At 31.6% G+C, this 12,391-nt stretch overlaps 2 protein-coding genes across 3 annotated transcripts; both read right to left on the reverse strand.

The window, feature by feature from the left end:
• Positions 1 to 607: 607 nt before the first annotated feature.
• On the reverse strand, positions 608 to 5,757 carry LOC119679940 (alpha-mannosidase 2-like). The gene is made up of 12 exons (XM_038092536.1): positions 5,579 to 5,757; positions 5,320 to 5,502; positions 5,111 to 5,258; positions 4,353 to 4,524; positions 3,993 to 4,294; positions 3,648 to 3,834; positions 2,990 to 3,578; positions 2,564 to 2,931; positions 1,989 to 2,505; positions 1,315 to 1,872; positions 1,047 to 1,210; positions 608 to 958 (listed from the first exon to the last, which is right to left on the reverse strand). Coding segments are annotated over exons 1-12 (3,282 nt in total). The 5' UTR covers positions 5,672 to 5,757; the 3' UTR covers positions 608 to 957.
• Positions 5,758 to 7,115: 1,358 nt separating this feature from the next.
• Positions 7,116 to 11,993, reverse strand: LOC119679537 (alpha-mannosidase 2-like). Of its 2 annotated transcripts, none has more exons than XM_038091948.1 (11): positions 11,736 to 11,993; positions 11,230 to 11,427; positions 11,015 to 11,162; positions 10,789 to 10,960; positions 10,429 to 10,730; positions 10,181 to 10,367; positions 9,530 to 10,115; positions 9,086 to 9,468; positions 8,469 to 8,982; positions 7,820 to 8,401; positions 7,116 to 7,450 (listed from the first exon to the last, which is right to left on the reverse strand). In XM_038091948.1, the coding sequence occupies exons 1-11, from the start codon at positions 11,844 to 11,846 to the stop codon at positions 7,295 to 7,297; spliced, it is 3,339 nt and encodes a 1,112-aa protein (XP_037947876.1). In that variant the 5' UTR covers positions 11,847 to 11,993; the 3' UTR covers positions 7,116 to 7,294. The 2 variants fall into 2 exon arrangements, with proteins under 2 accessions (XP_037947876.1, XP_037947875.1); XM_038091947.1 differs by having other exon boundaries at positions 11,230 to 11,460.
• Positions 11,994 to 12,391: the final 398 nt, after the last annotated feature.

The raw sequence follows: 12,391 nt of genomic DNA on the forward strand, positions 1-12,391 counted from the left end.
GCACTATCCCTGTTATCTTGTTAGAGAGCCAATTGATATTCTCACACATACAAGTGTGTACAGTTTCAAAACAACCACTTTGCTTATTATCTGGATTCATGGAATCTGGATTCAGAGCAATAGGAATCTGAAAGCATGCGCCTGACCGACAGACCATGTGGAGTGGAGTATAAGCACTCGTTCTGTAGTGATATCTACGGTTGGTGTTATATTTTGTAGTTTTCTTGCTTCATCACTCTTTTTGCCCGATTCGCTTTTGGATACATACACATTCGTTCCCAATAAGCTTAACTCTTTGCTCTTAACAGAGAAGACATACTAAAAGTTGGTTGTTTTGGTTTTCTGATAAGAACGGGAGAGAGACATGGAGAGCATTCATACCGTAAATATAGACAATTGAACAATGAAACTATGTTATTCCACTTTTTCTGCGCTTCAGATATGCAGATTACTTAAACCACTTGCATAATGTATTAAATCAATGAGCTCACATATATGTTGAGCAGTCAAATACTATGTACTCCCGTAAAAAAAAATGTTAGCTTTGGATTTATGGAAGCTTTAGCATCCTCACATAAAAAGTTAATTTTAAGTTAATCTTGTTTTACACTTTCTTTTATTTTAACCTATCTTATATTATTAACAATATGCTTTGATAAGAAGAATCTAATTTGTAACAGAAGACAAACATCTAAAGAACGGGTCTTTAGAACGGACTCGGATGCATTTTCAATTACTTTTAATAATATTATGTTTCCTATATTTTATATACTTATATACTTTAATATTACTTAAACCTGGAACCTGCTTTTAACCCACTGTTCGACTTGCACTTAAGCCGCTAGCTAGCTCATTGGGATTAACTAATCTACTTATCTGTTTCTTGTATTTTGTTGTGGTATTTACGAAACATTTTTTAAAGTCTTGATGAATTCCTTTTGCATAATTCCATATTGATCTACAAATGTAGTGATGTTAACTTATTATATTACATAAATGTTAATTATATAATATTTTATATATATATTTTATATGTAAATAATTACTATATTTTAAAGGGAATATGTTTAAAAATTAGTGCTTTTGTGTCCATAGGACAAAATTGTAGTTCTTCTATATCGACTTCACCCAAATTTTTTAAAAAAGTTAAGGTTGTTCTGTGTATAGAACTTCCATAAGTCTGGAACGGAAATAAATTATGTAGTTGCACCTGAAAGAAAAATTGTTTTTAATAAATGAAAAATATCGTAACATATATAACATTATCATCTCATTATCTCACTGAACAAATTTTTATTCATTTACAAAACTCACCGATTTGTTCAGATTTCCAGTGTGAGCAGAACATTCCAACACTTTGGTGCGATGTATAATAACTCCTGTGTTTACTTCAGTTGAGTTTCTCTCCAGATTAATTATATTTCGTAATGTAATTATTTCCATATCATCACTAATTGGTGAATATTTGGTACCGAAGTCTTTTCGTAACGCTGTTTCCAATGATACATAAACAAATTTACTTATAGGATTTAGAAGCTCTTTAGTAGCACGGTATGCAGCCAAAGTCAATGCACCGGCAGGATGATTTTCTACACGTTTTTCACAACCTTCTAAGTTTTCAAACAACAAATGAAATATTTGTTCTGTTGGTTGATTGTCAAGTACACCCTCGCCTAAGCCACGGCCATCGCTTTGACTTAAACGCCGATCCAACATTATTTCTAATACTCCTGATGACAGAGAAGTTCCACCCAAAGGCTGAGCAGTGATTATTGTAAGTCGCGTATTTTCATCTTCAATATAAGCTGCAGTGGGTACCGGGTAAAAATTCGCTTGCAAAGGAAGCTTATGAAAATAGTTTCGCTTGATCATCTGTCGATTAAATATAAGCGATAAATATTCCAAATAATAATAACGAAACAATTTATTTAACTTAAAGCAGATACTATAATAAATGCAATATTACGTTTAAACTGTGACATACATACTTGCAAACCATTGAGGTCAGTATAGAAAACATCTTTATTTTTAATTGTTGTTGCAATTCTCATAGATATTTCAAAATTGTTCAATGGGCTTATGTTGACAATATTACGTATTTCAATTTTATTATCATATATCCTTGTGCAATGTACAACAAGAGGTAGACCGACGCAAACAGAACTCTCAATTGGTCCTTCGGTATATACAATATAAGGTACAAAATTGCCTACTAAGGGTTTTCCTGGACCATTAGGCAAGAAGAGATAAGCCCCAGATTGTTTGCTCCACCAGTTAGTACCATATTCATAAAATTGCACTGAAACCGGCCAGGGTTCTCTAATCCTATCGGTTTTTATAGACTTTAGAGTTCCATTATTATTAAAATGTATGGTGCCACCATTAGTTAGAGTTATAATATATTCACGTTGGGCAGTAAATTTTATTAGTTCCTTTGGATAGTTTTCAATGTTTACAGCAATAAATGATGTATTCGATATGATGTTTGAAGCGAAGTATGTATGTCTATTAATAAATCAGATAATTTAAATGTGTTATTTAAGATGTTATAAGAAGTTCTTACTTTGATTTCGTTTTCTCCGATTTCAGATTTAATATATATGTTTTCATGCCCAGAGGAGGTATTTTAACTACAAAATGTAAATTATAAAGTTTAGTTAAAAAAGTCGGAGTTATTTTATCCCAAATTACAACTGGAGTTATTTGTGCTTGTATTGGACGGCCATCAAGATCTGAGACAAGAATAAATGGGGCAGTAACTAAAAACTGTACTGTTTCCTCTCGCCATTGTGCCAATGAATTGTGAAACACTAGAAATTTACTGTTTCCATCTTCTTCGCTAAAAATAATTGGACTACGAATTGAGCCGTTACACGGCCAGTTAGAATCATCTATGTCGAAATATTTCTTATTATAATCCATTTTTTCATACTAAAAAAAAAAACTTAAAGTTAGAGTTTACATATATTTCCGACACTAAATTACTTACAGAATTTCTAGTCATTAAACGGAAAATATTCATTTCCATAACATACTGACAATCCTTAATGGCATTTTTCAGACGGATTGAATAATCTTCTACCACATGTGCTCTTGCGGTGCCCGTTATGCCATCGTGATGCTGAAATAGGGATAACTGCCGACGCACATTTCTTAGAATTTTCTCAAAACGGTCATTTTTATATTTTACATTCCATGCATTTAGCTGTTCCGCCGCTCGCAAGTAGTACAACAGAACACGTTCCATGCGCTTATAAAATGGACGTGTTGTATAGTAACCACTCCAGTAATCATCTTCGCGATCAGCATAAGTGAAAAAGTCTCCACTCAATGTTGGAAACTTATAATTTGTGTGTTTATGTACTGCCTCAAAATATTCCTGTAACGTTGCAAACCGCACGTTGACGTTGAATTTGGTTTGACGATTAATGTAGTAGAAAAGCCGTTCATAATTATTGCGCTGGTTAAGTAACTCATTCTTTTCTTGATACCGAAAGTCATCGCCAAGTGGCACTAATAAAGCATTTGTGCGATAGAGTTCAGCTTTTTTTTTCCATTGATCCACAAGTAAGTTAGACCTAGACAAAAACGTAGATTTATTACATACTTGTATGTATATAAACTTATAATAATTTTAAAACATTTACTTTTTAACTATATTTTTTGTAGTTATTTCATCCTGACCTCGTCGAAAAAATCGGTCTATCGTGTTTTTATTAATATACCTAAAATCAAATTGTTCACAAATAGTACGATCTGGACCGCAGGTATGTTTCATTCCATAAGACAGAAATGGCATCATATGCGTAAACAACTCGGTATCACCTTTAGTGTCTTATATAAAGAGAAAAAGAAAGAAATGGCATCATATATGCGTAAACAACTCGGTATCACATTTAGTGAAGTCATTTAAAAAAGACTTCATTCTTTAAAGTCTTACTATAAATAATAATAATATGGACAAAAACGGAAACAGAAACTACTGTAAGTACCCCAAAGTTGTCGCCAAAGAAACTCCAACAAACGTTTGTTGCCCAAATTGTACTTGACTGAGTAGTGAGTACGTTGTATTAACAAATTTTGGAATCCAGACTGCTTGAGTATGTAAGGCAAAGTAGGACTGTGACCGAATGGATCAATAGACCAGGAATTAATAGGTGTAATATTAAAGTTTTGCTTTAACCAACTTTGTCCTTCAGTAAGTTGTATTAATAAACTTATCCAATGTGTATTAGCTTCATCTGGCATTCCCCAACCGCCAGTGACAAATTCCAACTGCCCATTATGTACGAGTCTGTAATATAAATTCCCATTATAGAACACAACATGTAAAAAAGTTTTTTATTAATTACTTTTTAATTCTCTCTTTTGTGATAAGGTCTTGAGTATCATAAAATCTGGAAAAATAACAAATTTCAGCCCAAATAAATTTCAAATCCGGAAAGGTGAACAAATTTTGAATAATGTTTTCCAAAAGTGGTTTCGTCTTGTGGTGGTAATAGTCATTAAAAGTTCTCAGCCATCCTATGAATTGTTAAATCATTGTTAAAAATTTTCTAGGAATTCATTCTTATTTATGATAATTAATAATTACTCTAAACAAAAAAATTAATTAACTACCGAACACGTCCTTTGTTAATTAGATGGAATCATATCCTTTTAAAATTTTCGTAGACACGTGATTCTAAACACACTTTTAAATCATAAATATGAGAAATGAGATAAATAAAAAATGATGATAAACTGACCATGTATAATTAGCGGATCATTAGAAACCATTATTAGTAGAAACTTGTGACTAAGTTCACAAAATGAGAACTATGATCATACATGCTTTATAGGGAAGTTTGACAAATATACCTAACCTATGGCAATGTATAAAATGATATGCTTCACTACGACATAAACCGGCCTGTGAACTGTTTCAGAACCCGACAGGTTTAGAAATCTAGTAGAGCTCTAGTATGAAATCTGGGTTGAAATCAAACCAATGATTCGAGGTACAAATTCAACTAGTTCAAATTCAGTAATGTATGCGATTCACAGTTGTTAATACATGTACTTCTATTTATATAATTATATTCTGAATATGCAATTATGTAAAAAATACCCGGATCATTATGAGAATGTGGAACCACAAAAACTTCAAGTTTATTTTTTTCATTAAATCGTTGTGGATCATATTGTATATTCCAGCCTTTGTCCCAGAGAAAGCGTTCGTCTTTCGGAAATGATAGATTTTTATAGAAATCCAGTAACTGTAAAGAAAAATAAAAATACGTTTTTATTCAAACTTCTAAATACGTATCAGTAACCCACTTGTATATATGTCTTTGGTGGCTTTTCAAAATTAAAACAACAGTTTTCAGTATAATTTTCATTATCTATAAGTACATTATGTAGGTCACGTCCGCGACTTTTAGAAAACAGTCCCTCAAAATCGTCTTCGTATCTGTCTTCATTTTGTTGCAGTTTATGGGAACAAGCTTTCAACAATAAAACCTTTTATTGACGAAACATATTACGATATATTTTATATTATATTATATAAATGGCATTGTGTATATAAATGGTTCACCTGATCTTCATCCGTATTGTAGAAGAGTTCATTATACATAACAAAATATAAACAAAAAAATATCAGAACGCTAATACAGCTGTAATACCACATGGTTCAGAGAGCTAACATACTGGAAACGGATTAGTTGACATAAATTTATTTTTTCACAAATATAACAATTTATTTAGATTTCAATTAATTTTGATTGTTAACTCTTTATACATGATTAAAAGTAGCTTGCTTTGCTGGTGATTAAATATTTGAACTAAAGTAGTCAATTATGCAGAATATCACTAAATTGCATATATTTAATGCTAAATATAACAACTTAAGCCTTTAAACTTCCAAATATTATTAATATTTGTACAAAAAATTGGTTTGTATAACATAATTCGATACCTTATCTTATCTACCCTATACTTTGGATTATCAAAAAGTATTCAACGATTTGTGTTAATAGATAACTTAATAGATAACTAAAAATGCACAAAAGTAATAATAACATAACAACATGAATTTACCTTATTTACCTCAATCAAATTCATGTAAAAATTGACACTCCCAGTGAGGGTTCCAAGAACGACCGGATCTACGTACCGAACCACTCGTCGATTCAGACGACTAAGTGCCGTTGGTTTCAATAACGACCTGGTCTACGTCTCGGAACCACTCGTCGAATGCAGTTCAACACTTGCCAAAGAAACTGCATAAGCAGGTCCCAGCGGGTTACTACAACAACAAGTGCCGTTCAACAACCCCCAAAGGGGTCACACAAGCAAATCCAAACCACAATCAGAATTTACAAATTCATTCTGAAACCACTGATGTAAAAGCTAGTTCAACTGGCGTTTGTATTTAATCAGTAATTCAGAGTTTCAAATCATTGTACTGAACCACTTCAAAAATATATGCGATTATACTTCTAAATAATGAAATTGGAAATTTATATTTTATTTTATTTTTATTATTTTATTTTATTATTTATATAATATATTATTTTTTATAGGAATCATATAATTAAATAATGAATAATATTGAAATGTAAACAAAACTAGAAAATTTGTCACATAATGTTTGTTCCCATATTTACTCTTTGTGCATTAGGTGCAGAATACTTGAATTAACAACTGTTTATAAATTATAAGTGGTTATAAATATTTAATTTATAATAAGAATAACCCTCACTTCCAACACATATTCGCTAGTATAAAGATTAATAATTCTTTGCAAAGGAAAATATTTTTTCGTTTCAGCTTGAAGGGAAAGATTTCTATATTCATACTCGTGATTTTAATTATTTATTTAATTTTAAATATTTTTGATATATTAAATCTCAACAGATAATAAAAGACAAACAGCATTTTGGAATATAAAAGCTGAAATTTTATTGCTTATGTTACATTAAAATATTTTTAGTCTAGTTTATTAACCAAAAACAATTTATCATATATGTATATATATATATATATTTATATATCATATTAAGTAAACAAATTTATTTCATATATATTTAAAATAATAATTTTAAAGAATATCTGTTACATTATCACAAAAATAAAAAGATCATTCAAACAAATCACACAAAAAATGTATGCAATTGTAGTTACAAGTACGAAGGAACGGCATAAAGTGCTTTTAAAACAAAACAATTCGAAAAGTAACTTAAAATTAATAAATTCTAAATATCAATTCGGGAGATTACTGTAACAATTATTATTATTTTACTCAGTCAAGTCAACTGCGATGGTGTACAATAAAAGCTTTTGCGTCCATTGGACACAAAGGCAACTCATTTGCTTCTAGATTTTGCAGATGATGTAGGAATGTTAGTGTTGTGATATCGATTGATGTTATATTCTGACCAAATTGTAAGAGATTCCGCAGATTCAGCTGAAATAAATATAAAAAAATGTGTTAAATATATTTATAAAACAATAGAAATTTTCTTATACTTTTAATTAATCAACGAGGTATAAAACTGTCTTTATCTTTTTTCTAGAGCAAGAGTCATAAACTTTCGGATTTTGCTTGTCTACATTACATTAAAAATGGTATTAAGCTCTACTAATAATAACTCTACTCATAGCAAAGACTCTTCTTTATATAAGCTGATTAATCCTTTTCTACATATAATCCTATTCTTATAATTTAATGCCCACGCACAGTCAATCTCAATAATATGTGTGGAAATACACACGAACAAAGGTTTTAAGCAAACGTTGAAAAAATACATTAAATATTTTTTTGTACAAATCTTACCACTCCCGATCGATGTCCATCTCCTGGGCATGCTAAGAGATTAGTACGATGAACTACAATTCCTGTATGAAGCAATACTTTTCCCTTTCTATCTCTCGGTATGGGTACACTAGTATTTGCTGATAAAGTACGCATGGTCACCACCTCAACATCATCTTCAGCAGCTATATGATCGGCTCCAAAATCTCTCTGTACACCTAACCAATCGTTTTCAGTATATATAAATTTGTTAATGGGATTTAAAATTATTTTTGAAGCATAGTATGCAGCTGTAGTTAAAGCACCGGAGGGATGTGTTTCTACTAATCTTTTACAACCTTTAATTTGTTCTAAAATTATACGGAAAATATGTAGTACAGGCTGATTATCTAAAACTCCTTGACCAAGACCACGTTCATCGTCACGTGCTAAACGACGATCTTGCATTATTTCTAATTCTCCTTCTGCTAAGGAAGTTCCGCCTAAAGGTTGTGCGCTAACTACAGTTAAACGTGTTTCATCATCCTCAATGTACATGGCAGTCGGCATTGGGTAGTAATTTGCTTGTAGTGGTAATTTAGAGAATCGTTTACGTTTAATCATCTTAAAACAAAAATTTTAAATAAATATATTTATAATACTGACTCTCAACTCTCAACTCGCAACTTACTTGCAAACCATTTAAATCGGTGTAGAAAACATCCGCATTTTTGATGCGTGTGGAAAACCGCATAGCAATTTCAATATCATCCATATCACCAATATCCACGAGATTACGTATTTCTGGTGCTTCACCTCGTAACACAGTCTGATGAATCACAAATGGAAGGCCTGTAGTAACACTGGCTTCTAGTGGACCTTCCGTAATTAATACAACTGGTGGCTGTACATTAAGAAAAGGTGTAGCTGGACCATTTGGTATAAAGAGATAAGCACCAGAGCGATCACCATTAATTCGAGTGCCATATTTGTAGAATTTTAAGTGTATTGGAGTATTCGATACGAGTTCATCAATTTGTATAGATTTCATTAGACCATCAGCACTAAAAGTAACTTTAGGTCCATCACCTACTCGCAGTGAGATTTCGCGATGTTCACCAAATTTGACTTCATGCTGATAGTCTCCGAGATTCACAGATATTGGATTAGTATTCAATATGAGATTCGTAGCTAAGGTAGTATAACTAATATAAAAACAAAATAAAAACAAAAATATATCCACTATACTTCGAATAGCTGAATTAATGGCTCAAAGTGAGCCACAATTCATATTTTCAGTATACTTACGTTAATTTTGCGTCTGGAGACTTAATATTTATTATATACGTTGCCAGACCAAGAGGTGGTACTTTCACTTTAAAAATTAAACGGTATTTTGTGGTTGATGCCTGAGGAGTTATTATGTTTGTTTGTATATGTCGGTGCCAAGTCCATACGGGGCTAACTTGAGCATGCACAGGGTTATTGTCAAAATCCATAACAGTCATAAATGGGCTAGAAACGTAAAAATCAACAAGTTCCTCCTTCCATTGCGGAAGAGAATTATGAAACACAACATGTTTACTAGGCAATTCGTCACCAAGTATAATTGTTGTTCGACTGTCATCTGGGCCGGGCCAGCGGGAATCGTCCATGTGAAAGTAAGTGAATTTGTAATCAACATTATAAATCTAAATAGATTTTTAATATATTACTATGACAATATAGAATATTTATATAGAAGTTACTTACAGCTGGTTTAGTCAATAACTTATAAACGGCTTGCTGCATTACAAATCGGCATGCTTTTATGCCATTCATTAATCGTAGCGCATAATCGGCTACTACGTGATTTTTTGCGGTTCCAGTTATTCCATCATGATGCTGAAACAAAGATAATTCTCTTCGCGCATCAAGCAACTTTTCTTTAAAATTACTTTCATCATCCCATGCACTCCATGCAGTTAACATTTCTGCTGATCGAACATAGTGCAATAATACACGATCCATGCGTTTATGATATGGTCTAGAGGTATAATACCCACTCCAGTAGTTATCAGCTCTGTCAGCATATGTAAAGAAATCACCACTTAATGTAGGAAAATCACGTTTTTCCTGCTGCACCATATCAAAATATTCTTGCAACGTGCCAAATTTTGCTTCCACAAAAAGATTTCGCTCAGCGTTTATATACTCAAAAAGTGATTCATAATTAATACGTTGCACTTCCCATTCTGTACTCTGACTATAACGAAAATCATCACCCAGTGGAATTAGTACAACATTTGTGCGATATAGTTCGGCTTTCTTTTTCCATTGATCAACGATCATTTCAGCTCTACATACGATAGATATTCATTAGAAAAATAAATCTGAATAAAAAACAGTTTCCACAATATATACCTTTGTGCTACATTTTGTTCAGAAATCGGCTGAGGTGGTACACGCCAAGGACATGAAAGACCGAATCCCTGGATGCGCTTAAAATCAAATTGGCAACAAATTTTAGGATCAGGTCCGCAAGTATGTGGTATATCATAAGAATAAAATGGCATCATATGAGTGAACAATTCCGTATCACCTGTGTCATCTGTAAGTTATATATTACGAGTATGTTACAAGTCAGCAACACTGTTATGTTTAATTATTACCCCATAGCTGTCTCCAGTTAAATTCAAGATTTTTATTTGAAGCTAATTCTTTTTTTACTGAGTAATGAGTACGTTGTATTAATAAATTTTTGAAACCAGATTTTTTTAATACATAAGGCAAAGTGGGACTATGGCCAAATGGATCAATGGACCAAGAAGATGAAGGAGTTATATTGAATGTATTTTTTAACCAAGTTTGTCCTTCTGTTAACTGCAACAAAATACTAATCCAATGGGAATTGGCTTCATCTGGCATAACCCAACCACCAGTAACAAATTCAAACTGTGCACCTTGTACCAATCTAGTAAATGAATACATAAAATTTTAAAGCAAAATTTTTTATTAAGAGTAATATATACTTTTTAAATTCTTCTCGATTTTTGTGTCCCAAATCCTCAAAAAAACGTGAAAAATATGAAATTTCCGCCCAAATAAATTTCATATCCGGATTTTGGCGTAAATGGCGTAGTGCGTTGGAGAGAATATGCTTGGTATCGTGTTCATAATAATCTTCAAATGTTTTTATCCAGCCTAAAAGCAGATAAATATTAAATCATTTTTTAAGTGCTAGTTGGAAAATAATACCAGGATCGTTATGAGAATGTGGCACTACAAAAACTTTTAACTTATGATGTTCATTAAATTGTAATGGATCATATTTAATATTCCAGCCCTGCTTCCAAACACCTCCATCAATATCGGTAAACGTCATCTTTTCGTAAAGATCTAACATCTAAAGCAAAAAAAAATATATAATAGATTTTATATTATAATATGTAAAGATTAAATTTTAATATTACCTGCACATCTGGCTGCGGCGCTAATTGTGTATCAAACGCGCATTCTGGAGGTGAAGTTCTCCCTGTTTTTGCAGCCACATCAATATATTTCTGGAAGTTTTCGTCTTTTACAATCATGTTGTCTTGGAGATTACGTTCAATCTTGTTTTTAAGATGACGCATTTCTTGTCCATGACGCTTTAGACCCGTTTCCAATTCCTGCAATTTTAATTCAATTGCGCCAAAATTCGACTAAATGTAATATTATTTTTGGAATCAATTTTAGCATTTGAATTGAACATAAAACATTATGTAAAAATTTAATTTAGATATTATTAATATTTTAAGACTCTATTCCAAAGCACACGTTTGGTAAAAAGGTAAATATTAGATCACTTATTCGCAAACATTAAATTAGTTTATTGTAGGATACAAATGATCTTACTAAGCAAGCCACGTTTCACAGTTGGTGGTCAATCAATATGGAAAGCAGAAGAACTATTCTTTTAGGCCGAAGCCAAATTTACCTGTTTTTCTTCCGTCGGCGCTGCATAATTAATAAAAAAGTAAAAACTTAAAAATAATAAGATACAAGTAGCACAAACTATTATCGCGATACGTCTTCGAATCCTAAACATTTCATCAAACTCTTTTAACAAAATTTTGTGTTGTTTACTAATTATGCATCCTCTAAGCAAGCCGATTTTGGTAAGAACAAATCGACAAAGTGAAATAGATAAAAATCAGCTGTAAACATTTTGCGAGGGTTACCATATATATATAACATCTATACCAATGACATTTCATATATATTAGGTGTATTTTTTGCTCCAATGCCCCAATGATGCTCAAGAATAACTTGGCATCACTGCATAAACCAGTAAACACGTAACAAATAAAAAACATTCAAACAAATTTGCGTTTGAATTTTATATAAAAGTTTTTTGTATAAGTATATATATAGGCAATACGAGATCGTAAATAAATTCGTTTATATATATTTCAACCTTCTAACATTACTAGTCAATGCTAAATTAGCGTTATTTAAAACTGTTTTTTCTTAAAATTGTCTTATAACTTTATATTTTTATTTTAAAGATTTCATTTTATATTTATTCATGCCCTTTTTAATGAACACAGAAATTAAAAATTCCTTAATAAATAATTAACTTCTTCACAATTA

This window comes from Teleopsis dalmanni, chromosome 2 (assembly GCF_002237135.1).
Source record: "Teleopsis dalmanni isolate 2A chromosome 2, ASM223713v2, whole genome shotgun sequence".
In the NCBI taxonomy this organism is placed as follows: Eukaryota; Metazoa; Arthropoda; class Insecta; order Diptera; family Diopsidae; genus Teleopsis; species Teleopsis dalmanni.

What these genes read in the sequence shown, in the direction of transcription:
- LOC119679537 (XM_038091947.1), bottom strand. Translation starts at nt 11,846, where the DNA reads ATGTTTAGGATTCGAAGACGTATCGCGATAATAGTTTGTGCTACTTGT. An exon ending in CGCCGACGGAAGAAAAACAG is followed by an intron (nt 11,461 to 11,735) that starts GTAAATTTGGCT and finishes TATTACATTTAG; the next exon opens with TCGAATTTTGGCGCAATTGA. An exon ending in ACATTCTCATAACGATCCTG is followed by an intron (nt 10,961 to 11,014) that starts GTATTATTTTCC and finishes ATCTGCTTTTAG; the next exon opens with GCTGGATAAAAACATTTGAA.
- LOC119679940 (XM_038092536.1), bottom strand. Translation starts at nt 5,671, where the DNA reads ATGTGGTATTACAGCTGTATTAGCGTTCTGATATTTTTTTGTTTATAT. An exon ending in ACAATACGGATGAAGATCAG is followed by an intron (nt 5,503 to 5,578) that starts GTGAACCATTTA and finishes CGTCAATAAAAG; the next exon opens with GTTTTATTGTTGAAAGCTTG. An exon ending in ACATTCTCATAATGATCCGG is followed by an intron (nt 4,525 to 5,110) that starts GTATTTTTTACA and finishes AACAATTCATAG; the next exon opens with GATGGCTGAGAACTTTTAAT.